Source organism: Calliopsis andreniformis, chromosome 2 (genome assembly GCF_051401765.1).
Source record: "Calliopsis andreniformis isolate RMS-2024a chromosome 2, iyCalAndr_principal, whole genome shotgun sequence".
Lineage (NCBI taxonomy): Eukaryota > Metazoa > Arthropoda > Insecta > Hymenoptera > Andrenidae > Calliopsis > Calliopsis andreniformis.
The window spans coordinates 3,027,820-3,054,832 of record NC_135063.1 but is presented as its reverse complement, the minus strand read 5'-3'; the positions used below and the strand labels follow the sequence as shown (position 1 = coordinate 3,054,832).

Below are 27,013 nucleotides of genomic sequence, written 5' to 3'. Positions count from 1 at the left end.
TATGTTATTCATGTTAGCGTAGGTGAGTGTTTCAAATATAAGATCAAATATCTGCTTAATATACTAGTAGCTACTATTCGTATAAAGAAATTTTTATTTTAAACTTGTTTAAATTAAAGTTGAAGTTATTGAAGTCTCTTATAAAATTAACAAAAATACTCTACAGGCTGAGAGGTTTAACAGAATTAGTAAGGGTCGACTTTGTAGATTTAACTATGCTGCTCCTACTGTAGTCAAGCTTCCTTCATTAATTTTACAAAGGTCTGTAACAGATTCTACAAAAGTCCACCTTGCTTAAATCTACTTGCAAGGCTTTTGCAAGATCGCTATGACCATTTTCTTTCGTGTAGACGCCCATGTTGCACATACATGAAATGTCCTAATTGAAAAACTTACAGAGTAAGAGAATATTGTATAGCAACTTTATTTACTCACAAGTGAACTGGCTTTCCCCACACTTTATTCTCTCTGTTATGTAAAAATACAAACAACTTTGTGGGTAGGTTAGGGGTGAGCTATTACGTAAGCGACTACACTCTTAGCCCTTGTTCCTATATTCCACTCTCTCAAAAACAGAACTATCCAAGTGACGCTACCGATTTCAAAAGTTATATCTGCACCTAAATCGCTTCAAACGCGTACAGAGTTCAGCCATACAGACGCGACGATACTTGCGCGAGTCCCTTTAATCGCGTCTCCTCCCCCGGGGCATCAAATCTGTATAATGTGACGCGTTCAGTCAAGGTAGGCGACAATTAATCCGTAAGAAGGGGGCCGAGCGCGCCGGATGCTCGTTCTTCCTGCTCATGGATAAGAGTTACGAGGGTGCTGTCAACACGAGAGCCCTTGTACTTCATCTTGTAGGGAAGCGAGAATATCGATGGGCGAGAAGAGTCGTCGTCGCTCGAGGACGTCACCGCCGTCCCCCCCCGATCCCGTAAACATTATATCGAGAGAGTAAGTGATTCCTGAGTGTGTTCCCAGAGTCGCTCGGTATTTTCGTTACGAATCCGTGTTTTGATTAATAATGGCGGCGCGGAGGAAAAAACTGACGGTTCGAATTTACGGCGGGGAATTTATTTTTGGTGAAAACGTTGCAGAGCCTGCTCGACTCGTTGTATCGCGATACACCAGCGATATATCAAAATCTGTCAAGCCGGGGGAACGATTATTTATCGGGCCGGAATTAAAATTAAAAGAGTTCCAAGCGCGACACGGTGCGTTGTTATTGGTGACACGAGCAGAATCGCGCGTTTGTTCGTGGAAAAAAGTAGAAAAAGCGCAGGAAACGCGGAAAAACGAGGCGATCGTCGTAAAACGAGCGCTTTTTGCAACGCGATCTCGCGTCGGAGGTGGGGGACGAACCAGGTCGATGCACTTTCTTCCGGGCGTTTAGCGAAAAATAAGAGAGAGAGAGAGAGAAAAAGGCATTGCGCTGACCTGCATAATATTGCGTTCGAAACGTCGCGATCGAATGGATACTGTCGGGTTCTTGAAAGATTGGGCTTCCTTCGTGGGAAAGAGGGCTATTTTGGAGGACCATGTGTCGCGTGCCGTTGACAAAATGAGACATTGACATAGATTTCGACGCTAGGCGTAATTGGAAACACTTGGTTGCACCACGGGGCTCGATTCCTCTTCGTCGCTCGTAAATCTACATTCCCTTCCATTTTTTCTGGGTCCTCTAGAAGAACGATGTTTTCATAAATTCATTTCACGAGAAGTGTTTGAGAAAACTTAGATCGATAATTAAGGAGGAAAGAAAAGTTGCCTGACGCAACGAGAATCAATGAACCGACTGTGTAGTATTTTTACTCAAGCGTTTCAGAATAATTTTGTAAGTTCTGTCCCTTAGATTCGACAATGGGAATTGTAGATTTAGAACTAAATGGCAGTTATGAAATAACTATAGTAGACGGAAAATTAAATTAGTAACATTTTGTAGAAATGTATTCATATTTCAAACTAGAAACTCAAGGGCGGTTAGGGGTAAATAATGGGTAGTTTTATTTCGTAGATCATAAACAAGAAAAAGATACAATCTATAGAGGGGTTCCCTTTTCATGAAAACGAGCGGTGAGTCATGGCAACTCCTAAATTACAGTGAAATATTTCTCCAAAAAATAACCCAAAATATCAATCCAAGTCATACAACAGTTTCAAAGACAGCTGTTCCGAACAGTGCCTCCATAAGCAATCTTCCCAAAGCCCAGAAATACCTGACATCGTTATGTGCGTTTCTAAGACTCTTCGAGGAACGTAAGGATCCCGCGCGGATCGGCGAAGGCAGTAGAAGTTCGAAAAATCGGCCATATAGAGAAAAAAGGTAATCGCAAACTGGAGAGCAATATCGAGCTAGACGTCCCCCGAGCTCCGGCGAATCCTTTGATCTCGCCGAGTTCCGTTCTCTCGTCATCGTCGAACGCTCGGCAGATTCCACGGATCTCGAACGGGGGGGATGGGGAGAGCGAGATTCGAGAGAAACCGTGCACGGCGAACGGTTACAAAATGGCTGTAGGCAGCCGAGTGGGCGTACGTAATGGAGGCTTCCAGGTTGGCCGTATATATAGTCGCATCGCGAGCGTAGGGAGAGCAGTAGGTCTCTCTCCGTAGGAGAGCGAGTGAGTGAGTTTATTGATTGGCTTCCTCCCGGGGTTGGCTCGCCTGTTCGCCAGACCTCTCTCTACTCTCTATTCTCTCTCTCTCCCTCTCCCCACTCTGTCTCGTTCCCTTCCTTGCCTCGTCTCTGTTCCTCTCGCGTTCGCGCACTTGCACGCTCGTTCTTCAGCCAGCTCTCGGTGCTCCCTTCCCGCTCGCCCGTCTTCCGTCCACCTCTAACGCAGAACGACCTCCTTCCACCCTCGAGCGACGCGAGCCAGCTCCCACAGGTGCTTTACTTACTTTGCTTAGCAACCCTCGTGTCCACACAAACACGCTCGCCTCTCCTCCACCGTTGACGCGCGCGTACGTGCACGCACCGGCAGAGTTTGATTCTCTCTCGTAGCCACCCTCGCGCGGAGATCCCTCGTCGGGACGCGTGCGTGCGTTCGCCGCGCACAAAACTACGGACCGTAGGCATTGTTTATCGTGGAATCCACCCTCTGTTGCTCTCCCGGTCCTCTCCATTCCGTCCGGAGCCTCTATTAATTTACTTGCTTAATAATACGACAGCCCTCTCGCCCTCTTCGCTCTTACTCTCGCTTCCTGCTCAGCTTCTGTGCTCTCTCGCTCCCTCTGCCTTTCTCTTGCACGGCCTGTCGCCGATCTCTCGTCGTCGACGGGCCGCTATTGTTTCCATACGGGGGTTGTATCGGGGCTAGGCGACCGGCTGTGAACTGAATCGAGGCTCGATGGGGACGACGAGAACATTCTGATTACGGGAAATGAGAAATGTGTCGTTTCAGCCGCGACCGCGAGCGGACTCCTTTGAGAATCGCGTTCACTGTGCTTTGTGGGCTTTCTTCCGTAACGCTGAATCCCTGAAGTTTGTGTCACTTCATTTTAGGATGTTGAACGCGCTCTAATTGTATGGGTGTGTGTGAAATGAATTTGCAGTTTAGGGAGGGAGAGGAAGGTGTTAAGTGAGTGGAAGGTGGGTTGGATTTATTTACAAAGTAAACAGTAAATTAGTCTATGCTAGCGTAGCAGCCTACTTCTTTACTGTACTCTAACAACTTTAACCATTGGAATATTCTTGTATAAATAATTCTTATGAAACGTGTGAAAGTGATTCATAATCTATGTCTGCAAATCTTCCCCATTTTTGAGGAGCATTTTTCATGGAGATTTAGCGACACCCTGACCCCTGTTTAACTTTCCGCTTCTACCCTCGAAAGTAGTGCACTGAATAAAAAATTACTTGGAAGAGTGTCCATCGTCTCCGAGAAATGCCAGGGGAGGAGTCGAAAATTGCACTGGTTGGTCGACTCTCCTTCAATGAATATTCATGCTAGCGCACCTTAATTGCCTCAAAGTCGACCGCTGCCTTTTCCCTTGTCGAACTGGGGCGAACCCAAGGAGAAAATCTGCTTCTTTGTCGGCTTCGATCGTCTCTTGTGATCAGATGTTCCCCTGCTCTCCCTGCGCTCATCAAACGTTGAAACGCGATACTATCGAGCCGAGCTAACTCAATTCTAACCCAATGTGGAGATACCACTTTTTATTCGGTAGTGAGATACAGACATCTACTATGGCGACGAGGAACGAGAGCTAGTTTTTTATTCCGATCGCACTGCGACTGGTTGTCGTTTGAATTTTTCCCTATCCGTTGCCTAGATCGATCGTCAGCGTTGAACAAGAAAAATCTCGCGTATTTGCGCGTCTAGTGATCGACCAGCTCTGTAAAGACAAAAACTATAGTCTATTCTCGCGATAGACCTTTTGCTATCGAGGCTTTCTTTGGATCGAAGGGGAAGACGCATCGCCAGGAAAATTACATCGAGGAACATAAAATAAATTTAAACTGTGGCAGACCTTAACTTTCACTGTCGATCAACGAGATGGGCGATTTTGATATTCCAGTAATTTATGTTTTTTCTTTTTTTAACGAGCGGTAGGCGTAATATAGTCACAGGGTGAACGATCTTAGGTGATGGGTGAAAGTCTCGTTCGATGCAGAAATTGGTTGCGGTGTGTTTTAACTGCAGATCGGTTTGGCGTGATTATTTTCGAAGCCTCGAAACTGCTATCTTATAAGACGTTGACATTTCAGTGATAGGATTACTATCAATTACTATCGATTACTATCAACGACCAATGCGTGCCAGTAAATTCGTTTGGCAAATTTACTACTATAAGAGTTTCAAGACCTTCAACGCTAATTGAGTTAACTTCTGTAATTGCAATGAAAACTTAGACAGCGATGACATTTCGTTTGAAATAGGAATGAAATCAATACCTTCGGAACCTGAGCTGCACTTATCCAATGCTTCAAGAATCTTCCAAACATATTCTCATACAAAACATAAAACTTCAGTTTCTGTAAGACATTATTAACACGCTCCATTTTTCTGAGATTGCCCCACCTCCTAATATCGATATCAGTCTCCCTGTCCAGCTCATAAAAAGAATTCTCCAATTACCACGAAGGCGTGCTCGAAACCCCATCCAAGCTCTCATCCCCAACACCGGGATTCTCCGCGTGGCAATGTTCGATGCTGAAAATCCTCGCTGTCCAACAAGTCCACGCTAGCATGTTCGCGTCGGGGAAGCGAGTTTTACAAGAGGAGCGGGAAGAAGAGCCGCGGTTCGGATTAGATAAGAGGTGGTGGCGAGTCGTCGTCATCTCGTCGTCGGATGCAGCTGCAGTTACACAGAGGGGGCGGGTCGGCTGGGTGCAGGTTGGAGCAGACGCGGCGGTAGGTTGCGTGGCGCGGGCAAGGTAGTAGGTTGGCTGGTGGCTGGGTTGGTCGGTCGGTTGGTAGGTTGGTTGGTTGGTAGGTAGGTAGGTAGGAAACGTTTGCACATCCGGGACCGGGCGTAACTATTGGAGCTATACACACGGCTATACGAGGCCGGAGGACGTAATTACGCGCGTTCTGCCAATATTGGTTAACCTTTCGAGGTTGACGCCACCATATGCAAAGCCCCTAATGAGTCGCTCGAGTGGCCCCGGTGTCTAGTATTACGCCGCTCGTCTCTGCCCCCGTCCGCCTCGTTATTACCTACTACCGGAGCTATTCGACGATCCTCTCTTTTCTCCACTATCTCCCACCCTCCATTTCGCTCTCCTCGCCTCTTCCAACCGCATACAGCGACTTCCTCTCCTCGATCTGTTTCGCGTTTCGAAATTCGCGCATGTTTTCGTCCCTCGCGCTGGCGACGGCATGCGATCGTCGGGAGGGCGAATATTTCGCGGTTGAATTGCTGTGAGACACTAGAAGGAGGAAAAATTGCGAGATTTACACGGAAGAGCTGGTTTTACTCGTGGAACTTGGTAGATTTTTTAAGTGATTGCTCAGATGTTATTTTAGTTGTTACTGTTCAGTTAGTGTTTGATAATTTCTAATCTTAATGGTTTTATTGTCCTGCTGTAATTGAAATCATGGCTCGAAGGAACTGAAGCTATAAATTACTGTCTCTTCATAAAAGCATTATGCACTTTTTCTGCATATCATTGATAATTTTCTTTTATAAATGGATATAATGAAGGTACATTTACATGTACATCTAGAGCACAATAATTTTCCTCTTATCTGATGGGTTTTCAAACATTAAACAATAAATTTCGCGGTTAGCGTGCATATATCTATTATTGAAAGCGAGTAGATAATAGAATCCTTTGCCATGACGGTGCTTCAATGACAACGCAATTACCCGACCTTCTGCAGTAGAAAAACAGTACAATAACTCGATACTGAAAGCCGCTAATTTCAACATTTATCATAAAGTGTACAACAGCATGCAATAAAGATGTCTTTCCACGCCTTACGCTTCTTTCAAATTTCCACTTCTAATAATTAACCCAAAGCTTCGATACACCCTTCGTTATCATCATATCAAAGGTTCAGGAATTTAGCGTCGAACATCTCCTCGAAATACTCGAACTGCTTGAAAAGCATGCGTAAGTAGGTACAAGAGATTTACGAGTGCGCATGAAATTCCAAGGGAAGCATATAGCCCACGAGTGCACCGTTGGACGCGATTTCGACGATCGATGAGTCGGTGAAGCGACAACCCACGCAGCCTGAATTCCTCGCGATCCTTCTCGATGTCTCGTGCCGATTCACGGTATCACGACACAGGAACGATAAGACCGTGTCGCGGAATTTTACGAACCGAGGCGAGATCGTGGTTCGCCCTCCGATCTAAGCGTCCCTTCACCCTCTCAGGTACAAGAGGCAGGCTTTCGTTGTTAGGCGATCACGCGTTAAGCTTCTGTGTCGCATCTGCATTGCATCGAGGACTCGTACGTCTCTGCACGCTCAGGACGATCGCGTCCGATACATTCGAGCGATTCTCTCCCGTCGACACGCAACGCCACACTTAGTATGTAAATCGCGGCGGTGGTGTGCGCGTACGTGTGCCCGTGTCTGTGTGTGGATAATTGCGCGCAGTGGCGACGCGTGGGAGGCAGAGCCGAAATTGCGCATATCAATGAAGGGGGCTCGGGCGTCGATTAAATCTAGAGGCGCAGGTCCCCCCCTGTCAATTTCTAACTTCCGAGCCATTCGCGGAACGAGCGTTTCGTTTCCAGCGCCGCTTACAACTTTATATTGACCGTCGCCGTCGCTATTTTCGGACAAAACTCGCTCGTATCGCCGCGCCGATTCGTATCGCCCCGAGAACCACGGTGAAACTTGAGTAAAGGGTTTTATAGGGAACCTAAATTTACTGAACGAGGATCCATGGTGATCTTTTATTTAATGTGTGCAGTGACCCAAAGGAATTCTTGATTTTCGAACAGAACATCATTCGCTAAATAATTAGCGTGAACTTTTCGGAACTAAGGCGTGCTTTCCGAATCCAAATTATTCAGTTTAATGAGAAGTTACTCGTATTATCTACTATTCAATTTTATATCAAAGGCGAATTCTGTATTGATAGTGTCACTCCTCTATATCTCCGGAGCAGTCTCTATATTGACATCGGTTTTGCCAGACTTTCAGAGGAAGATTGATCTATCTTGTGGTCCATCCACTCATCGGACCCGAGTAAACCAATCCCTCGTTGGATTCGAACAATTTGGATCGATTGGACGCTCTTCGAGTAAAAGCAAAGAAGAAAACAGTTGGGGTGAGAGGGGCGAAAGAGGGGAAAAAGAAAAGGTACAAGCGAAAAAAAGGCTGATTTTATTGGCGAGGTACTAGACTAGAGCCTCGGCGGCCGCCTTTCCCTTGTCCGAGAGAGTTTAATAGAGGGTGAAACGTCCTCGAACTTCCACGAGTCTGCCTTCCTTCGGATTGCTGGCTTCTTCATCCCCATCGACTGGGTCATCAGCAATCTTGGACGAGGATTGCAGCGACGACTGGGATGAAGGAGGGGATACATTCTGAAAGGGGAATTACACAATCTTCTGTTCCCGAAGCTAGTGCACCCAGTTTCATTCAATATTCTACTCTATACCTTATCAACTTCTCGCGTTTCTGATTCGCGTGTGCGTATCCCATTTGGCAGATCTAGCATTTAAATGGACTGATTCACTGTAGAAAAAGGAAGGAAAATTGACTTGATTTTATATACCAACATTTATTCGACTAGCACTCGATTTCATATCGCTGTTATTTTCTTACTTGACAGAGATATACAGAATCAATTGCTCAGTCGAGTGGCTTCATACCTACTTGACGGATCTCGGAAACCTATTCCTTCGTAAACGATGCATCGTTCCAGGAAACTTATTCTACAATTCCGTGCAATTTTTCCGTGAGAAATCGTGCGTCGTTCCAGGTTTTACCGAGCCGCGTATTTTCAAGAGGAGTTCGCGAACGATCAAGGGAAACGTTCAGCCCACGAATTACGACGCTTTGGTGGACGACAATGTTGCATCTGGGCGAATTTCGAGCTGGAAATCGAGTGACATTGTCGGCATAACGCGAGCAGTATTTTCGGGAATACGTCGGTCGTTTCTGCGGTGAAAGCTCGAGATTAGATCACGTCTAAACTTATAGCCCCGAGACGGAAGATTTCATCGGGCCATTTGTTGCGCGCGCCAAACAGAATCGGCCGGCGATAGGCGCGATCGTAAAACGCGATTTAGAATCGGAAAACGTCTCCATTCGTATAAACTCGTGCCCGTATAAAGAGGATCGTTGATGATCTCGTCCGGCGAGGACGTAAAACACGATAGATTCCCTTTCAAAAAGGAGAATCCGGCCGTAAAATTTTCGACGGTATTGAAAATCTCTTTTTCGGGCGCCTTATTTATCGCAGGGCCCTGTTGCAAACGCCACATTACGATTCGCTCTTCATCGATTTATGGACCGCGATAAAATAAAGCGCGGAACCTTCGCTTTGTTCGGCCCGTGTTCTTAATAATCTTCGGGCAGTAAAAGATCCCATTATCCCCTTTTAGTGAATTCAACGTTATTTAGCGTGCGGTCTTTTATGCAAACTGTAACTGTATCTTCTAGTTCCATAAAATTTAACGGGCAGTCGTATGTTGCGGTTAGCTGCGTTCTTGAGGTATCTGGATATCTGACTGTATCGCCTGCTTTTTGGTAGTGATACCTACGCTAGAATTGCCAATCTGCGGCAAGTCCTCATAATGTTGAAAATAGCTCCAGAATCATTTTCCGAAAATTCGAAGTTTATATCTATTTATATCTATCTATTTGGGGGATATGACTCGACTAAGAGTGCTCCAATTCAGTGACCCATTTTGAATTTATGAGAAATCTTTTCCTTAGGTCCTATTAATAATAATAATGCTTTATTAACAGACATAAGCTCTTTGGTATTAAAGAGAAATAAAATACATAGCAGCTCATGTGCTATAAAGTCGCGCATACAGTGTAGTCACACTAAGTCTTGACCAAGTTTAACAAAGAGATCTTAAAATCTTCTATGCTACCATGAAAAAAATCAATAACGTATCAATAATTATTTGCATATTATTATCCTAGATACTAATGCATAACTAATGCATAATAAACAATCTTTAGTACCGTTCTTGCGCAATCGTCTAAACTATTCAAGTACCCTTCACGGTCCGGGTACAATGTCATCGTTGGTAACCACCGCTTCGAACAGTAGTACCACCACTATCGGCCCTGCGACACCCTTCCACGGCCGATGGATCTTCGATAGGTATTTTAGGCTCCAGTATATAATAGTACATATCTATAACACCCTCGCGAGTGGTTCTCCAGGATGGGGAGGACACGGAGCGAGCGAGACGCGCGACGAATAGGAAAGGAAGCAGAGGGAGACGGAAAGAGAAAGAGAGAGAGTGGATAGGGATGAGAGAGAGGGCGAGGGGATCGATCGAATCGCCATTACGGCGAGTGAGTGCCGGGGTTGCTCGATGGAATCACGCCGCCACTGGGGGTTTATTCTCCGTATATATTTGCCGGAGTATCACCCTCGACCCAGTAGGATGTCGCCCCCTATCCCGGAGGGTTCGATGCTCCGGCAAGGAGAGTGCAGAGAGGGGAGGGGGTCGAATCTAGGAAGCCGTGGCGTGGGTCTCGTGTGGAGCACTTCGGGGCTTGCCAAAATCTGCGGGGAATTCGCACCCTCGACAGGATACCACTTTTCGAGTGGAGTGCCTCGGCTCGACAAATGTTGAACAATGATTACGTTTCTCCGAAGCAAAAGGCACGTTTTGTATCGAGACGTGTCGAGTGTCCCTGATCGAAAGACAATTCGAATTTTATGGATCTTGATGTCCAATGCGTTTCCAATAACGCACGTCATAGGATACATCTCGCGTGAAGCGTCGCAAAGTCAAACCTTGGAAAATAGTGCCAATTAAAAATCAATGTTTCTGTGTTTAATTTCAGATACGGTGCCGGATACGACCTCGCCGCGCGACGGAAGAACGCGACAAGGGAGTCGACGGCGACTTTAAAGGCCTGGCTCAATGAGCACAAGAAGAACCCGTATCCAACTAAGGGCGAGAAGATCATGCTGGCGATCATCACGAAGATGACGCTGACGCAAGTCTCCACCTGGTTCGCGAACGCGCGACGACGCCTCAAGAAGGAGAACAAGATGACCTGGGAGCCGAAGAACAAGACAGATGATGACGACGACGCGGTACTCACGGACTCCGAGGACAATAAGGAAAAGGATGAACTAGCGGGGGACAATCAAGGTGACAGGGTTGGCGAGGAAGCGAGGAGAGGCCTCGAGGAAAACGGTGAGTCATTTTTGTCACGCATTCCGACACTTGGGGGAATTAACTTTCGCAGACAAAATTAGATTTAGTTTTATCATACGTTTTCTACACATGTTTGGCATTTCTGTTAGAATCCACTTACTCAGCGAGGTAATTAACATTAAAGTCGACCTTAGAATTGAAAGTACGGAATATTCCATGAACCATAGATGCAGTAAACAAACCGCGTTTTTCGCGAATTAGCGAATAAGGAGAACTGTGTTGGGCAAAGTTTAATCAATAAACGACCACGCGTGTGGCAGCATGGAACCAGAAATCGCCCATGCACCCGTGTGTCGTCCCACGTTCGTCCTTGGTCGCCAGAATACTTGGAATAACGGTTTCAAACGTTGAAAGAACGACCCCCATTAAGGGACAATTATCAATGTTCCGATGGAAGTTGTTCCGCGGCGTGCAATAGCATCGAATCACTCGAGTTGCCGAGGGTGAACTAGCCCGCGAAAACATACCGATCCGCTCGGCTCGGAATGTCGGTAGCGTGTGTACAGCTCGCGTGACTAGTTTCCTCGATATCGAATACCCATCGGTCGGCGTTTCTGATATTGCGCAAGCATCCATTCCGCGCACAATAAGCCGAACCGTGCGCGACCTCACCCTACATGGATCGCGAGCCACTCGAGGAGATCGGCTACCGAGATTCTCGACGAGCATAAACGTTGCTACCTCGCCGCGTATTGCTTGTCGATTTCCTTAACTTTCCTCACAGCTTTTTTCAAGCACCCTGTGTTGTAAATGGAGACTCATCTTCTAGAGTAGTCCCCCATCATTGCCGAGGAGATGCAAATGGTCAGTCCATCGAGGAAACGAGGAAACAGGTTTAGGCACGTTTCGTGTTCGTCTAAAAATACTGCCACTAACTCTTCCCCGCAAAATTGCTGAAGAATTTCAGAAATGAAGTAGGAAAACCTCGAAAAACAATGTCCTAAAAAACACGGCCCCATAAATGCATCGTCGACAGCGAGACGCAGCGAGCGCGACGGCGACGTTTCCTCCTCGAGATTCCACATCCTCGCGTCATCCCGCTCGTAAATTCAGCGCTCGGCGTCCACCCCTTCCAAGCCAGTCGCGATCAACGCGTACCGGATCGCTCGGCGACGCTGGAAACTCGCGGCGCTGCGACTCGTCTCGCATCCCAGTGGCAGCTAGTAAATTCGATTACGAAGTGGCAATTTCTCGTCGCGGCCGCTCGATAGGCTACTTATTCAGGCATTTTGCCCAACGGCCGGAAACGGCGAGTCAGGAATTCGCAGTGAGGCCGAGGCCTGCGTGTGTCGGGGTCTATATCGCGGAGGCGGACATAATGGTTCACATGTGGGTAAACACAGTGACGGGTTGCGGGTTGCCGCGCGAAGAGATTAATGGCCATCGGTTTGGTCCCCCGGTGGACCAGGCCTGTTCGTCAGTATTGGTACGCAATGGTGCTCGCGCGCACGGCTGCTCGCATAGCCGCACACAAACGGCTCCTTTGCCGTGTGTTGAGTGCGCGCGCGCCCCCGAGCGCCCACCGTTCGTCTCCCTAAACGCGTCTCTCCGTGGACGAGAGGCAGAGGGTGCGCCTGGGCTGAGTAGCCATCCGTAGGACCATATACACTCCATGGGCTCCATATATATACACCGCGGATGTATATAGATACACGGGAGAGCCGGTGGTTCGAGGCACGGTGATGTATCGGCGCCCGCGGCGAGACGAATGGTACGGACCCTCCTATGGCCACCATTACCCCACCGCACATTGGCCAATATCGTTCCTCTCTGTTGCTCTGTGCTTTCGTGTCCTCTTCCTCTCTCCGATTCACTCTCGTACGCTTCCTCTGTCCGCCTCTCTCTTCCTCCAACTCGCTACCCCTCGAGCTGGGACATTTAGGCGTTGCGCGTCGAATTGCGTCACGCGCGCACCGTGATGCCTCGTAATTTTAAAGGATCGCCTTTCGAATAAGCCTCTCGAAAAATCTGATTGACCGAGGATTGTAGAAGAACGATTTGTTTTTTATTCTGAATTCGGTGCGTGTTCTTCGAGGTCCCAGTGACTTGTGATTTCGTATAAGTATGTAGTATGTAGCTAATGCTGGAGTAGGTACTTGAGGCGAAGAGTATCTTTTTTGTGTAGTGTGAAATCGATACTAATCCCACTCGTGGAGTCTCATCTGTTACGACTACGTTTAGATTATCGTCATAAGAGTTCTAGAGAAAACATTCAGTTATGATTTTAATAGTTAGATAAATACTTATGTATTTAGTCCTGTCTTTGATTTATAGCAACATCTGAGTATAGGCAGAATAATAGAGGTCCCTTATGAGGCTCGTAGCAAACATGTAAAAAGCGTTTGATCAAAAATATGCAAAAAGAGAGTCTTTCGTGTTTGCAAAATCCTTTATTATACCTCCTATGCTTTGACTTCAAATGTAACGGTAGCAACGTTTGCCAAGGCCTTACTAAATTCAAAAGCTTCCAGAACCCTCATGAATTTCCATGTTGAACGTTGGAGGGAGGTCACTTCAGAATGGCACAAGTACGCGTGCGAGGGTTGCCACGGTCCACATAGTCCTAAGATACATTCGTTGAGTGGGCCACTCGGTTTTTGAAGTGCGTCAACATCGGAAGCTACTTTTCCTCGAATATAAACAGTCGTTGTTAGAGAATCCTGAATCTGGTGATTCCTACAGCGTCGGATCGATTACTAAAGTTTGGAATTTAATCTGCGTAATTCGCGTCGACCCTGTAGGAGGTTGAATTCGAGATACCGTAGTCGGACAGCGCGAAGATTATGAGATTACCGTCTGATAAAAGGGGGTCAAAAGTTAAAGAGCCACTTGTGGACTCGACGGTGGTATCTATTTAGTTGGCCCATAAGGTTCCCTTTATAAGGGGGTTGCACGCACCCTAAACCTAAACTCTCTGTTTCTCTGTATCTTCCTCTTCGTCTGTTGGTCCATCCACTCTGTCTGTTTCTCTCTTTCTTTCACGAGGGTAGCGGCCCCTTCTAGCTTGGGAATTATCGCTTGACGACCCATCAAGTAAACCCTCTGCCAACTCATTCGAACCTCTTAATGAAATTCTCACCCCTGACTGACTGGCTGGCTTGGCTCGATGGTTGGCTGGCTGGCTAGCTGACAGACGCTTGGGACGATCCTAGAGTGCCCCGAGAGAGTTGGAACAGAGGGAAAAAGACGGAGAGAGTCGGCCGAAGGAAAGAGAAAAAGGATACAGCTTCCCTATTCTCCCTCCCTGGCTGTCTGCCTCGAGGGGGAACTAAAATCTCTCGCGCCTCAAAGTGGTTGAAGGCTCCGCTCCCTTTTTTTCACAGCATCCCTTACAGCTTAACTGCGTAAAGGCGCAGGGGAGGCTCTCTTGCGTTTCTCTCAGGCGTCGCTAACCCCTCGCAACCCCCAGGAATCCCGATACACACCGACTCGCTCGCGTCTCACTTTCACACCAGGGATTATAAACCATTAATTCTGACATTGCGTCGAGGCCAAATATTGAGGGGGCGCGAGCCTAATGCACTGCCGTTGACCGTACTGAATTTTCTATTAGTTCCGCGGAAAACACGATCCACAATCTACCCCGCGAGCACCAAGGGGAGGAAGAGGTTTCACGAGCAATTGAGCCCGCTCCGATTTGCTATGCTCGCGAGGATATCCGTGTTACAGCCGCTGGGAACTTTCTATTCGTCGAATCGCTCCCAGACCAAGGGCAATTTAGTAAATTGACGCGTGACGGTCTGTTTGCAGAACCGATGAGGCACGTGAAAGCGGAGCACTTGCAGCACGATAAGGACCTCGACGACGAGGACGACCTCGATCTCGAGGAGGACCCGCGACGGGGCGAGCATCCCTTTCATCACGCAATGCAGCACCACCACCACCATCACCAAGGATACGCCGGGGAGGATCACCTGAAGGACGAGGGTATAAAGTCCGACTGTAGCGCGGCTGGGGTGCCCATACCTGCTACCAAACCGAAAATCTGGTCCCTAGCGGACACCGCCGCCTGCAAGACGCCACCTCCGCCCTCGCATCCTCACCACCAACAGTACCATCACCTCCACCATCAGCAACACTACGGCCAGCAGCAGCATCACCTGCCCAACCAGGGCCACCACCACCACTCGCAGCAGCCCTGGCTCGGCTCCGGCGGCGGCGGAAGCAGCGCCGGAGGCGGGGGCGGAGGAGGAAACCTGAGTTCGTTCGCGTTGCCCTCGTCCGCATCGATGAGTCCCTCGGCGGCTGCCACTGCACCATATTCAAGCGCTGCCACGAGGTACGGCGGCTTCCTCTCGTCCTCGTCGGGCGGGCAGCTCCACTACAACCCCAACTCGTCGTCGGGGTCCAGCTCAAGCGCGTCCTCCTCGGCGGCGGCGGGGTTTCCCGAGGTTGGTACGGACACTCCACCCCAGACACCGCCCAACATGAAGGTGGCTACACCGAATGGAGTGATCCAGGCACCACCGGCCGGTTACTGCACTGGTGGCAACGGGACCGCCACGAGCAACGGTAATCCGAATCCGTACGGGGCGAGCCATCCTGGCGCGGGTTACCTGTCCACGAGTTCCGGCTCGGCCAGCAGCGGCTCGTCCTTCAGCTCTAGGCTACAGGCGTCGCCGCACAAGGACTTCTCACCGGCGGGACAGAACTCGATTCTACACCAGCACCAGACCACTGCCAGCTTACCGCCTACGGAGGCCACCACTGCGTTCAAACCGTTCTACAAAGGGTAGGTCAACTGTTATTTCATGTTGAAGTTTGTTAGTGCTTTGGGGAATTGTGTTGTATTGCGTGGATGTTCTCTAAGATGTTGATTGTCCTTTGAGCTATGCGAATCGTTTTCGTAGGAATGTTCGTACTGATGTGCTGTTAATGATCAAATTTAATGTAGACATTTTTCGAGACATCTCTGAACATTTTATTTTGGACGCCATCGTGGGCATAGTTGTAATATCTAGGAAGCCTGCAAAGCAGTAGCCCAAGTCATAGATTAGAGTTTCCTTGATTTTATGGGTTTGTGGATTCAGAGTTGCCTACATAATGTAAACTAGCTTGCTATTTTATCTTCTAATTCTTCAGTGATGAAGAAGCACTAATAATACTCAAAATTGGTCGTTACAGATCGCAATCCATGGGTAGTGGGTTCGTGTCGCCAGTTTAAGACGCACTAGGATCAACGTTGGATCATCGCCACGTCCCTCGAGGTGAGTGATAAACTAGACTCATTTCATCATCGATACTAAATTCCATTTTATGCCACTCTACAAACCTGTTTTTCGCTGATTTCGATAGCCAAACAAATCAAAATAAACCACAAGTAGGTACGCAACTCTCAAGGATATATCGTAAAGGAATCAATTTCTAGCTCCTTTAGAAAAAAAAGCCATTCACTTCATGCAAGCATCGATGGCAAATCGTAATTACAAAAGCGACGTTAAACCGCGTGGCACTCTGTCAAGACTACAGTACCTTCCCCGATATAAAAAGCAAACAACACGAGTAGATATAGAGTACAGGAGGGTTAGCCAGGAGCGCAGAGGTACAAGGGCGAATAATCGGTTTGCAAATCGACGGAATGGCGCGCTTAATCTCGTATCGGATGTAGCGCTCGTTGCTGGAGCGACCGCAGTGGTGCAGCAGGCTGGGAAAATCGATAAGAAATTAATATCCGGTGTGTGTCGATTGGTCGTTAGGCTTGGGATCGCGTTGAAATAATAATGGCATTGAGTATCGGGCAGCGTGTGGGCAGTCCAACCTCGTGAGAGAGCGAGAAAAGGAGAGCGAGAAGGGAGAAGGAGCGGGAGAGAAGAGAGGCTATCGCCACCTTCTTGACAGTGACAAATGGACGGAGATTTCAATCAGTGAATGGAATCACCGCTGGCTGGCCGCGTCTTTCTCCCGCCCGTAGCCCGTTCCCCGTGTCCGTGGCTCTGTGTTTGCCTCAGAACACCGTGCTCGGACACACCTCAACCTGTCGCGGGTTGCTGACTGAGCGTGGTCCACTCGTGCGTACTGTTCTCTCTCGAATGGGACCCGGTTCGAACACCAACTTCGAATTAACGGCGAAATAACGCGCGCTTCGAGACCGTGGTCGTGATAAGACGAGGTTAAATGCTGAACCTTTACTTACCCTTGGAAGACGAAACTGTATAAATAATTCTTAGGCTAGTTAATAAGTTTTTTGTTAATTTCATTCGTTATTCAACGTGGCAAAGTTAAAACGCGTAGCGTGAAAAATGTTCTGTTCTAATAATAAGTCTTTCGAGCTTTCTGGAATATCGTAATGTCATTGCTGGCCACGGTTCGAAAATAGTAGACACGTAATGTTACAAGAGTGCATTGCAATTCTAATTCTAAAGCTTATTTGTCACTTTGTGCACGATTTATGACTAAAACTTTTGTATGTCCATTAATGGTAATTTTAATACTAAAATTCACTTATCACTATCCACAACGATAATATTTAGAGCGTTATAAATGACGTTTTTGTGTATGCATGTATGGTAATTTTAATAGCAGACTACTTATCAAAGTAGCTTTCAAATGAAAAACCATACTTTATTGTCCATGAAACATTGCATAAACATTTTCCAAGGGGTTAACAATGCAGTAGATAAAAGGAATTACAGCCTGAAATTCCCGATTCACTTGAAATCGCTCAGTGGAAGAGACCAGAAAGTAGACTAACGCCTATCTCCCGCGGGCGATATCGATTTCGATGGCTGGCTAATACGAGAGAATGCTCGAATGGAGAGAAAACTCGGCGAGGAGATAGAAAAGTGGTTATCCGACTTCATTCCATTCACGGCTGTAGCGGGAAATAGGAGCGAGATCTGGAAACCGTTGTTCCCTCGTTTACTTACAAACGATCCGCCAGATTCATCTCCGGGGCTTTCCTACTCCGATTTTTTACGCGCTCTTTTCATTGAGCCCCTCGAAGACATCGTTGCATTCAAGATTATCTGATGCCCTAACTTTGTAAACAGCCTGAAACCAGTTTCTTTGTCTTTAAAAAACCCGCAATTATGGATGCAAATCTTCGTTTTCACAAATTATTCGATTTTTTCGAGAAGATCTGCAAGTCGACACCACGAGCACAAGTTCAAGTATCTGCCTACTTGCAACGACGTTTCATCTCATTTTCTTGCAACCATAAAGATCCCACCGTCCCCTGATTAGCTTTGCATCACCTTCGCACAGAACGCGAAACTTGTCGAAATGATTCGGTCAGATAGAGACAGTGACACGGCAAACGAGGCGACTGCTGCACGATGCAACGGAGAGGACCCGTAGTTGTTGTCTTCTCCCGTAGGTTGGCTTGTCGAGGGAAGTCAGGAGAGGAGGCAGCGGGGAGAGAGAGGCGTGCTTTCGAAGGGAACCGGGTGTTAGCCGGTGCTCTTATCGCGTGGCGATCTGATCCTAATTTATAGCCGCGTCCCAAATAAACTAGTTTTCGCTGTCGTCACCTCGGCCCGCTCCTCTCCTCTCGACCCGCGGGCGCGCGCGTTCCTCGGGACCTTTGGGCCTCTGCTGGACGCTTATAACGCTCCTCCGGACCCCTCGGAACCTGACCAAACTCCCTCTTGGACCATCTCGGCTCGCCTCGTCCCTCGTCGTCTGCTCAGGGAGCCAGGTATACCATACAAGCTCGAGATCGCGCGGAAGAGAGAGCCTCTTGTTGCACCTACCTGCCTGAACTTGTTCCTTTTTTCGCTCTCGCTGCTTCTCTCCTCGGGAGACGCGAGAGGGAAAAATAAGAGCGAAGCGAGAGGAGAGACGCGGAGCACCCTGGAGCACCGTGGCCTATAATTGCCAATTAGCGCGGTGGATATTTAATTGCCATTAGACGGTGGGTGGTGAACTTCCGATCTGGCCCAGGGCTCGACCTCGACCCATCCACCTGGCCCCCTTTTCCGACTGCGATATTTACACGATCCCACGGCGTCTCTGCATAAAATCCGCGACCACCAGGCACCCATGGCCTCCGCCGAGGCGACAGGACAGCCGATCTTTTTAACGGCTCCGAGATTCCGGGAGGATTCAGGTGTCTCCTCGATAAATCCTCCGAGACGTCGTCGCGATTCCTTCTTCCTTCCCCTCGTTCGTCGCTCTCTCTCCGCTCGTTCGTCTCATGGCTCGGCCCGCGAGATCTCGAAGCTGCTGTCGTTCCTCCGAGGGGCAACCGAGAGAGGGGAACAGGGAGAGAGAGGATGCTCGCGCGTTTCTAGAATTCCAGCCGCTTCATTCGGGGCGAGACACGTTCGAGAGCGTCCTTCTTTGTCCTCGACCCTCATTTTTGTCCGGGATAGATCGTTGAGGCGCTGGTGGAGGCGCGATCGCGGCCGACCCCTCTCCACCCTTTATTACACCGCAGCGTAGATCGTGAGATCGTCGGAACGAAACGGTAGCCTGGATTTACGTCCTCTGGACGACCGATGGTCGGCTTCGTCGCTACCTGGGTAACCGGAGAACTTGCCAAAACCGTGGACGATCCGTCTCCTTAGTCTTGGACACTATTCACGTTACCCAACGTGCAGCTTGCTGCAACCCGAGAACGTCGCGTGCAAGTGCTGCATCTGATCCGTTACCGCCGCAATTTAGTCATTCTTAGATCATGTCGAGGAAGGGGAAGTATCTGACGATTCTTTAAATTATTCTGAGAGATAAGATTTACTCTACAATCTGGCACGTTGCAACAATTCATGGGAGTCGGATAGTAGAGTCAATAACAGGAAATTTCTGTCTGTGGTTTTCTTCGCTCTACAAGAGTTCATAGTATCATAAGAAAGTAATGAAATTAATATTATACTTTTTATTTTCCCCAGGATTAAATTAATCGCGCTGAATAGAATTACAAATGTTCAATGTAAGTTATCTAAAATTGTTGCATGTCTGAGACTATAAAACAATCATGTAGGGGTTAAAGACAGTGAGATGTGTACGTTCTGGCAAATAATTACAGAACTGTAGCCTGTTTTATTAGTGTATTGCCGATTGTTATCGAAGAGCGTCTACGCCCCCCGTGCAATCTGCCTGTTTCAGCAGCAACAAATACCTAATTAAATTTTTCCCTTTCACGCAAGGAAATTCTCTGAACTCCTACTCGCTGTCGCGGTTAGATCGAGATTCCTCTAGAAAATCTATTTCCGCGGATGCGTGTTTTTTCTCGCTGCTTATCGGTATAATTTCTAATTACTTTGTGCTACTCCCAATTAATCGGTACTCTATCTCGCCACGGAACTATACTGTTGTCGGCGGTTAATACAGTCATCATCGCGTCCGAGTATTATAATTACGCAATTAAATAGCGAGGAGTATTATTGAGAGCTCGGCTAACTTTTCAACGCAAGAGATATTATCTCGCGGAAAAACACGTAGGTACGCCAAGGCTCGCGTCCGCCTGGATAATTGCTAAATCATGCCACTGCCCCCAGTAATTTGGTCGACTACGACCCGAGCATCGCTCGATATTCGCAATTTCACGCTCGTTCCACGAGGTATGCGTGAAGACGAGTCCTTTGTCGCGCCAGCTTTGACGCACACCATAATTACGCTAGGCATCCATTAAATAGTGAGTATGTCGCGCAGCGTGGTCGCGTTAACACAGCGTCGAATTCAAAATCGTCATCGTTATCATTCCCTTGATTGTCGGTTCTTTGGTTCCTTTGGGGTGTCGTGTTTGAAGCACACGTGTCGATTTCTCGAGATTTCCAGCACGACCTTCTCTGTTTGCGGTAAATTACGACGTCAGAGAGTACAAGTAGCGTCAACGGAGCCTCAGATGATCGCGATTGCACGTAAATTACCGTCACGAGCGTGAATCTCGCCGCTTGCCAGAAGAAATTCTCTTGAGATCTTAATCTGGCTTATCCCTGGCGATTCCCCACCCTCTGTCGGAGGAGGACGCGATTTTAGCGCGAAACCTGAGGAAACTCGAGTGTAAGATGTTGGAAAGATAGTGGACAACATGGGCGTGGCAAATTGGTAAAGATGTTTATAAACGCTTTGAAAATTAGAAGAATCGGAGTCTTATATTAGAATTAGGTCCCTACTTGTTTGAAAGTCATTAGCATTTATACTTGTGCAGTGAATGACATTTCTTGTGCAGAAATTCTGATTGAAATCCCTGAAGTATAGACGTTTTGAAGAGACGTACAGTCGCGAATGCAGAATAAATTAAATTTCTCCGTGACGAAAATTTAATACTGACATTAATAGAAATGAAAACTATCCTTAATAATATAATCTTGTATACATTTTTAAAAGACTTGATTATCTACTTTCTTCTTATTTACCACTCACTTTTTACTATGTTCCATCACTATAGTAGAGGCATACTGCTATTATTCTTGAACGACATGGTCCTCTTGATCGCTCAAAGAGCACCCTGTGTTTTTCGTCCGATATGAAATTCATCGGACACCAAACATGGTGTAGTGCAGCCTAGACAGCTAGCAACTTCCGCTCGTTTATTCAAACGACAGCGTCCGCGGAATCGAGGAAGGGGAATATTCATGAATAGCCTAGCTTCGTCGTTCATGAATCGGCGATGAACGAACGAGGCGTACCTTGACGAAACGGTAGCGCACGAAATTTTCAGCTTTCACGTCCTCCGCCTTTCTAGGAACGAATTTCTCTCAGATGAATCGATAGCTTGGAAATCGAACAAGCGCGCGCGTGCGTCTGTTTATCGGCTCTTGTAATTGCGAAGCTTTTAATACGGATTCCGTCGAAGTAGACAGGAAACCTGTTTACCGGTTCTACACCATTATCTCGGACGACTACGCATCGAGGAGTGAGGTTACGAAACCTGGTTCGCGGTTAATCTCATCCAGGTCGAACCTCTCAGGCTATCTTCCGTCTATTTGACAGCCAAATTTGACACTGTCAACGAGCGAATTAGAGTTGTTTAATCCTGGGGAATTTTTCTACGAACCAATCCTATTACTCAAACTGTAGTTTAAGAAACCTTACGCTAATGTGCCAACTTGACAGTCAGGAGTTTGATGAATGGACTGGCTCTTGCTAGAGGAAATGTCTTGTACATGTTCAAGCGAATAAGAAACGTAGTATACCAATTATTGGTACAGGTATGCTATGAATTTTTCTTTCCTTTTGTCCCTTGTAGCAGTCGACTTCCCATGCGCGGTAGGTACATTAACAAAATGGAAATAAAATTGAAAGATGGATGTATAATAGTATAATCTTTGTTATTCGATTCTAGCAGTAACAATGCACATTAAGATAACGAGACAGATAGTGGATTTTAAAATAAGGACATAAAGGATGTCGCAAATTATAGCCAATTAAGACCTCAAGTCTCCAAGTTTTCCTCCATTTTCTCTCGAATCGTCCTCTAAAGCAAATCTCGGAAGCGTGACGCAACGGGGACAAGCGAAGAAGAGATAAAACGTCTTGTAACGTTTATCGTCGAGGCTGACGTGGTCCGCGTGAAAGTGTCGCTTGGCACCGGCGTGTGGGACTCTTAAAACGACTTGTCGCGTAATCGCGCGACATTTGTCATCCGGTTTCGCATCATTTCGTACGCGCATCGTGCATGACCAGCGAGTAACGAGCGCTACGAAATAAAGAGGACTGCCAGACGCTTCTCAAACCACTCCTTGGACACCGTTACGCCATTGACACTGTTGAAACATCGAACAAATGAGTACACTGTGCTTCTGCTGCGTATCGATATCGAACGCAATCCAGTATCCCCAGACTCGTTCCTTTTCACATGCCTCTCGATTCGATCAGTACTGTGGTCGTTTAGTAGAGCGTGCAAACCGTCGAAAAGCGGCCCGAGAGGCTCCGTTGCATATTTTCGCTTCCTGAAACGAGAAAGCGTGCACGCCCAGACGTCCCAAACAAAGTATTCTCCCGATCGAACAGTGTATCGTGAAAGTAGCTCCCGAGTGGCTGTAATTTCTAACAGTTGGCGGTTTTAATAATTCGTCGATGCGGCTCGTCAGATAAGACCGTTCAATTATTCACGCAGATGCTTAATATCGCGCGCGAAGAACTTTCTACTAAATCGAAGAGAAAGAGGGCCGATCCTCGTGAAGTAGGAGGACGATTCCCAGTGTATCATTCCCCTGTTTCAAATATCACCGAGTCGAGGCAGCATTCCATCTGGAGCGTGTAGAATCTTTGGGTGAGCAGAACGTGGCAGCGAGGTAGAGGCTCTATCGGCCATGGCGATCATGGTAGCGCGTACGCGGGTCTTGTTCCTCGGGCGAGACACATGGTAATCGCCATCGATAGTCGCGCAACGTGTAAAACGTCGATCCGCGGCACCGTTGACATATATCAACGCTCGGCTAACGGCCACGACGTGTTTCAGACGCTTTTCCCCTGCCACGGTTCCGCTCGTTTGCGTTTCCTGCCGAGAGGATCGGTAGGAACCTGGGCAACTGTCGTCGATTGCAAATTGCCTCCATTTCTTCCTTGGCAGCTGAGCTACCGAGAGCGCGCCAGATATTCGAGAGAAGTGATCGAATTCGAGTGATAGCAGTGAGCGGCAAAAACGAAAGCACTGGTTTAGAGTGGCTGCTCGATGCCGCACGCTCGAGCACGCTAATTTAATCAGAGTCGTTACCGCGGACGATTCCAGGTGATCGTGAAACGAGCACTTTTCTTGGGTTTCCCTCGTGGAATCCTAGTGCACTCGTCCGCTGGAAATCGTGTAATGATGCTTGCGTAGGAATGCGGGCTCGAACAGGTGAGCCGGCGTAATCGCGCCTCGATGGCCTTCTTTAGTCGCCCGCGATCTATTCGCTATTTCGAGGACGCGGCTCGTTTTTCCTCGTGAAAGAGTCTCACGGAATACCGTACGACCTCTGGGCCCCGCTGATTCGCCCGATAATCGGATGCCAACGATTTTCGGGGATTCGAGCCGTAGAACCTCGATTGGAATTCGCTTGGGTGCTGTCGTTACGTATGCAAATTCGACCGCGGGCCACAGGGAAACGAGAACGGAGAAGTTCGAAGAAATCTTACGTAACGCAGAGAGGATAGGAGATTCGCGTGTCTGGGCTCCTCTTCGCTTAATTAATCTCCACGATCAGCGAGGTTCTTGCTATAATTTTCAGTTATTAGGCAGTAGCGCTCGAAAAATTGATTTTCCTCCTTTTTCTGTTTAAAGATAATCTGATAGGATTAAGCTACGTTACAATAATGAATGCTTTAGTATCTACCCGAGTTTCTAGTTTTTCATAAAGAAGGCTTTTAACTCTTATTTTCATGCTTTCGACCTAAATATTTGTTGTAAAATTGTAGGATACAGGAGATCTTTTTGTGTACCCAGATATGAAGCACCAATCTCAGTTATGAAAACAATAATAATTAGACACTATAAAAGAAACCGGTAAACCGACGAACTGCAAAGTGACGTTCCACTTGCAGCGTGTAGCGGCACACACAGAGGAGGTTGATGCGGTATCAGACGTGCCGATCACAGTGGTATGTTACACACACACGGTTTGTCTACCGGGCGAGACACGATAATCGCGTATCGATAGCTAGCTACGACGTATATAGCTCCGATCCACCGCAACGCCGACGTATATAGCTCTCCACTAATAGTTAACTATGATCTTACAAGCCGTTTACATACGGCCAGTCTGGCCGCAATTGCGAAAAATACCAGAGGTTTCTTCTACCATCATGGGCAGATATTTAATATCATCTAGCCACTTGTGGGGGAAGGTAACTGGAATATTGGATATCAACTGTTGACTTGTGGGGAAGGGTGATTCGGTTCTTTTACAATGCTTGCCAATTACTGTAATTGCAACGACATTCCAATTTTCTTCATTAGGAGCAGATTAGGCTAATATCTCCCACTTTAAGTGACTCTATCTTTAATTTACAAAAACTATCTAATAATCATGAAAATTATAAACAATACCTAAGCCACTAAAGAGCAAATAACACCTGTAATAATACCTATTTAACAATCACAAAATTCATCTGCAAGTACAGAAGGTTTACAGTCACCACGTACAACCAAATCAATTTTTCTACTTCATCTTTTTCACAGCAGAATAAGTACCAGTACTTACTTACATAAGTACTTAGCCAAAGACTCTTACCGCATCGTCTTACACGACAATCTCTCTAAACCTGTAAAAGGGGTTAAACGGACGCAATAGACAACGGTCAAGTGTACCGTCGACGGCCGCATGCGAAAATGCACGGGTGGGTATTGCGCCGATGGAGTATTCGCGCAACGATAACTACTCGAGATTCGATCCGACGCGGTGGCGATGTAACCACTCCGTTAATAATCCGGTTACGAGCTTACGAATGCCGATATTTTCGCCGGTCTTACGTTGGTAGCGTCTCTTAAACCGGTTAGCCAGCCCGCAGACGCGTGTATAATTGCGAGCGGCGATTGTCCGTCGTTATCAGGCTCGCCTAATCGCCGGGACCCGAGAACGATTTTAGAGGCTGGCCCTAATCGCGCGATAAAACGACCACCGTTCCTGGGGCTACGTCGGCGTTTAACGCTCGATGGAAAGCACCGCGTAACAACATTGCTTTAGCACCCTCGGCCAAGTAGTTTGCTAGAATTACGCGCGTCGGAAGAACTGGGCATCTTAACTCTTTAGAGGACACCTGCTGTTCGCATGCGAGTTCGATGGATTGTGGTTTTTGGGAATAGGGAGATAAGTATCGTTAAATATCGTTTTTAAATGCAACATGGGTGCTATGTCGTGAGGAGGGGTAAGACAGATGTGAAGTTGATTTCTTTAATGAGGGCTTGTAGAGTGGCTTGAGGTACTGCTGATGGCGATCGACACGTGTAGAGGAACACAGTACTTTCTTGCTGTCAAGTTATTGGTGCTCCCAATACATGTTTGAAGGAAAGAAATTTCGCTACCATATCTGCACACTGATATGAGGGATACGAGCCAGTAATAAATATGTGGTGCTGTACGCGATATAAAAATATAAATTCATCATCTGTTAGTGATAAGTTTGTAATAAGAAAGTACTGACTTTACACAGAGTAGGTATAGTCTGCCCAGAAATATAGCGTGATAAATTGACGGATCGAAGGCAAGTGCTGCCGAATACATTATAAACTGATAACAACAAGTTCTGTAAATCAACCAAGAAGCTGAAACTCTCATCTTTCAATGTTCCTGTCACTTCACTTGTCTAGTGCCCCAAACATGTTCATTTTACCGTTCGATTAACTTTACGATCACGCTATATTTCAGTTCTAACTAAACTTTGCACAAGGCCATATCCGCCATGAGAGTAAGCGACAGTTTTTCGACCATACCCCATCGCCTTGTTAGCCAACAGGGCCAAAGACCCCTCCCCCAAAACAACAGATGTTTCGGCGCATACTCACCTCCGATAATTCATGAACCGCCCTCCGAAAGCCAGGTGACCCTATCGTGGACGCACCTTGTAGGTGTAGTACACATGTGTCAGATGATGCACCCTTCCCCACGCGTGGCAAAGGGGGAAGCTCGCAGAAACATGGCGGCGCTGAGTTAAGACCGTTTCCGTCTCTCTGTTGCAGGATCAAGCCATGGCACGCGAAGGATACAAGGGCCCATGACCGGACTGTAAATACTCCTCAGAGGTCCTGGAATTTAATGGCGTCGTCTCGGCTCCGAGGAAAAGAGTCGGGAGAAAGGACGGAAGCTATGGGAAAGGATGGATGCAAAGAGAGGAGGCTAGAAAGGACAAGTGAGGGTGGGAAGGCGATAAAGAATCAGGGTGTCCTTGGGATACATAAATCGTCCCGCTCCCCGCAAGGTGCACGAGGGTGACTGGCGCGCAGAGGAGGCGGCTCAAAGGAGATTTAGGAATTAGGGGAATTACGTCGAAGTGCCTGCTTACGCACGGCTACGTAAGAGGGAATACGCTGGCAGAGCTTCGTGGAAACGTGCGCTGAATTGCGTCTGTCGTGTTCCTAGATGCGAGAAACTCAGCCGAGCCTCGTCGTTTCTCGGACCAGACGCGAAGCAGGGTTGCTCGCTCTCCCTGTTCACCCTTCGTCGCTATCGGAGAAAGTTTCAGGCGAACTGAAGCGCAACAGCGTCCAAGTTGCCTCGTCTTCTATCCTCTTAGTCAAGATTCCACCATCGATCGCCCTCTGCGCACCCAGTCGATCATCGATTTTGTAAATAGAGGGCGACGATAGCCTGCAGCCTAACGAAATGCTAA

At 47.5% G+C, this 27,013-nt stretch overlaps 1 protein-coding gene across 2 annotated transcripts in view; it reads left to right on the top strand.

Moving 5' to 3' along the window:
- LOC143188133 (homeobox protein caupolican) overlaps positions 1-26,499 on the top strand; it is a 79,194-nt gene extending 52,695 nt beyond the window's left edge. For both annotated transcript variants that reach the window (XM_076392208.1, XM_076392209.1), the window contains exons 4-7: positions 10,443-10,801; positions 14,573-15,554; positions 15,947-16,029; positions 26,364-26,499. In XM_076392208.1, the coding sequence (XP_076248323.1) occupies positions 10,443-10,801; positions 14,573-15,554; positions 15,947-15,986 (1,381 nt within the window). In that variant the 3' untranslated portion in view covers positions 15,987-16,029; positions 26,364-26,499. The remainder of the gene's footprint in view (positions 1-10,442; positions 10,802-14,572; positions 15,555-15,946; positions 16,030-26,363) is intronic.
- Positions 26,500-27,013: the final 514 nt, after the last annotated feature.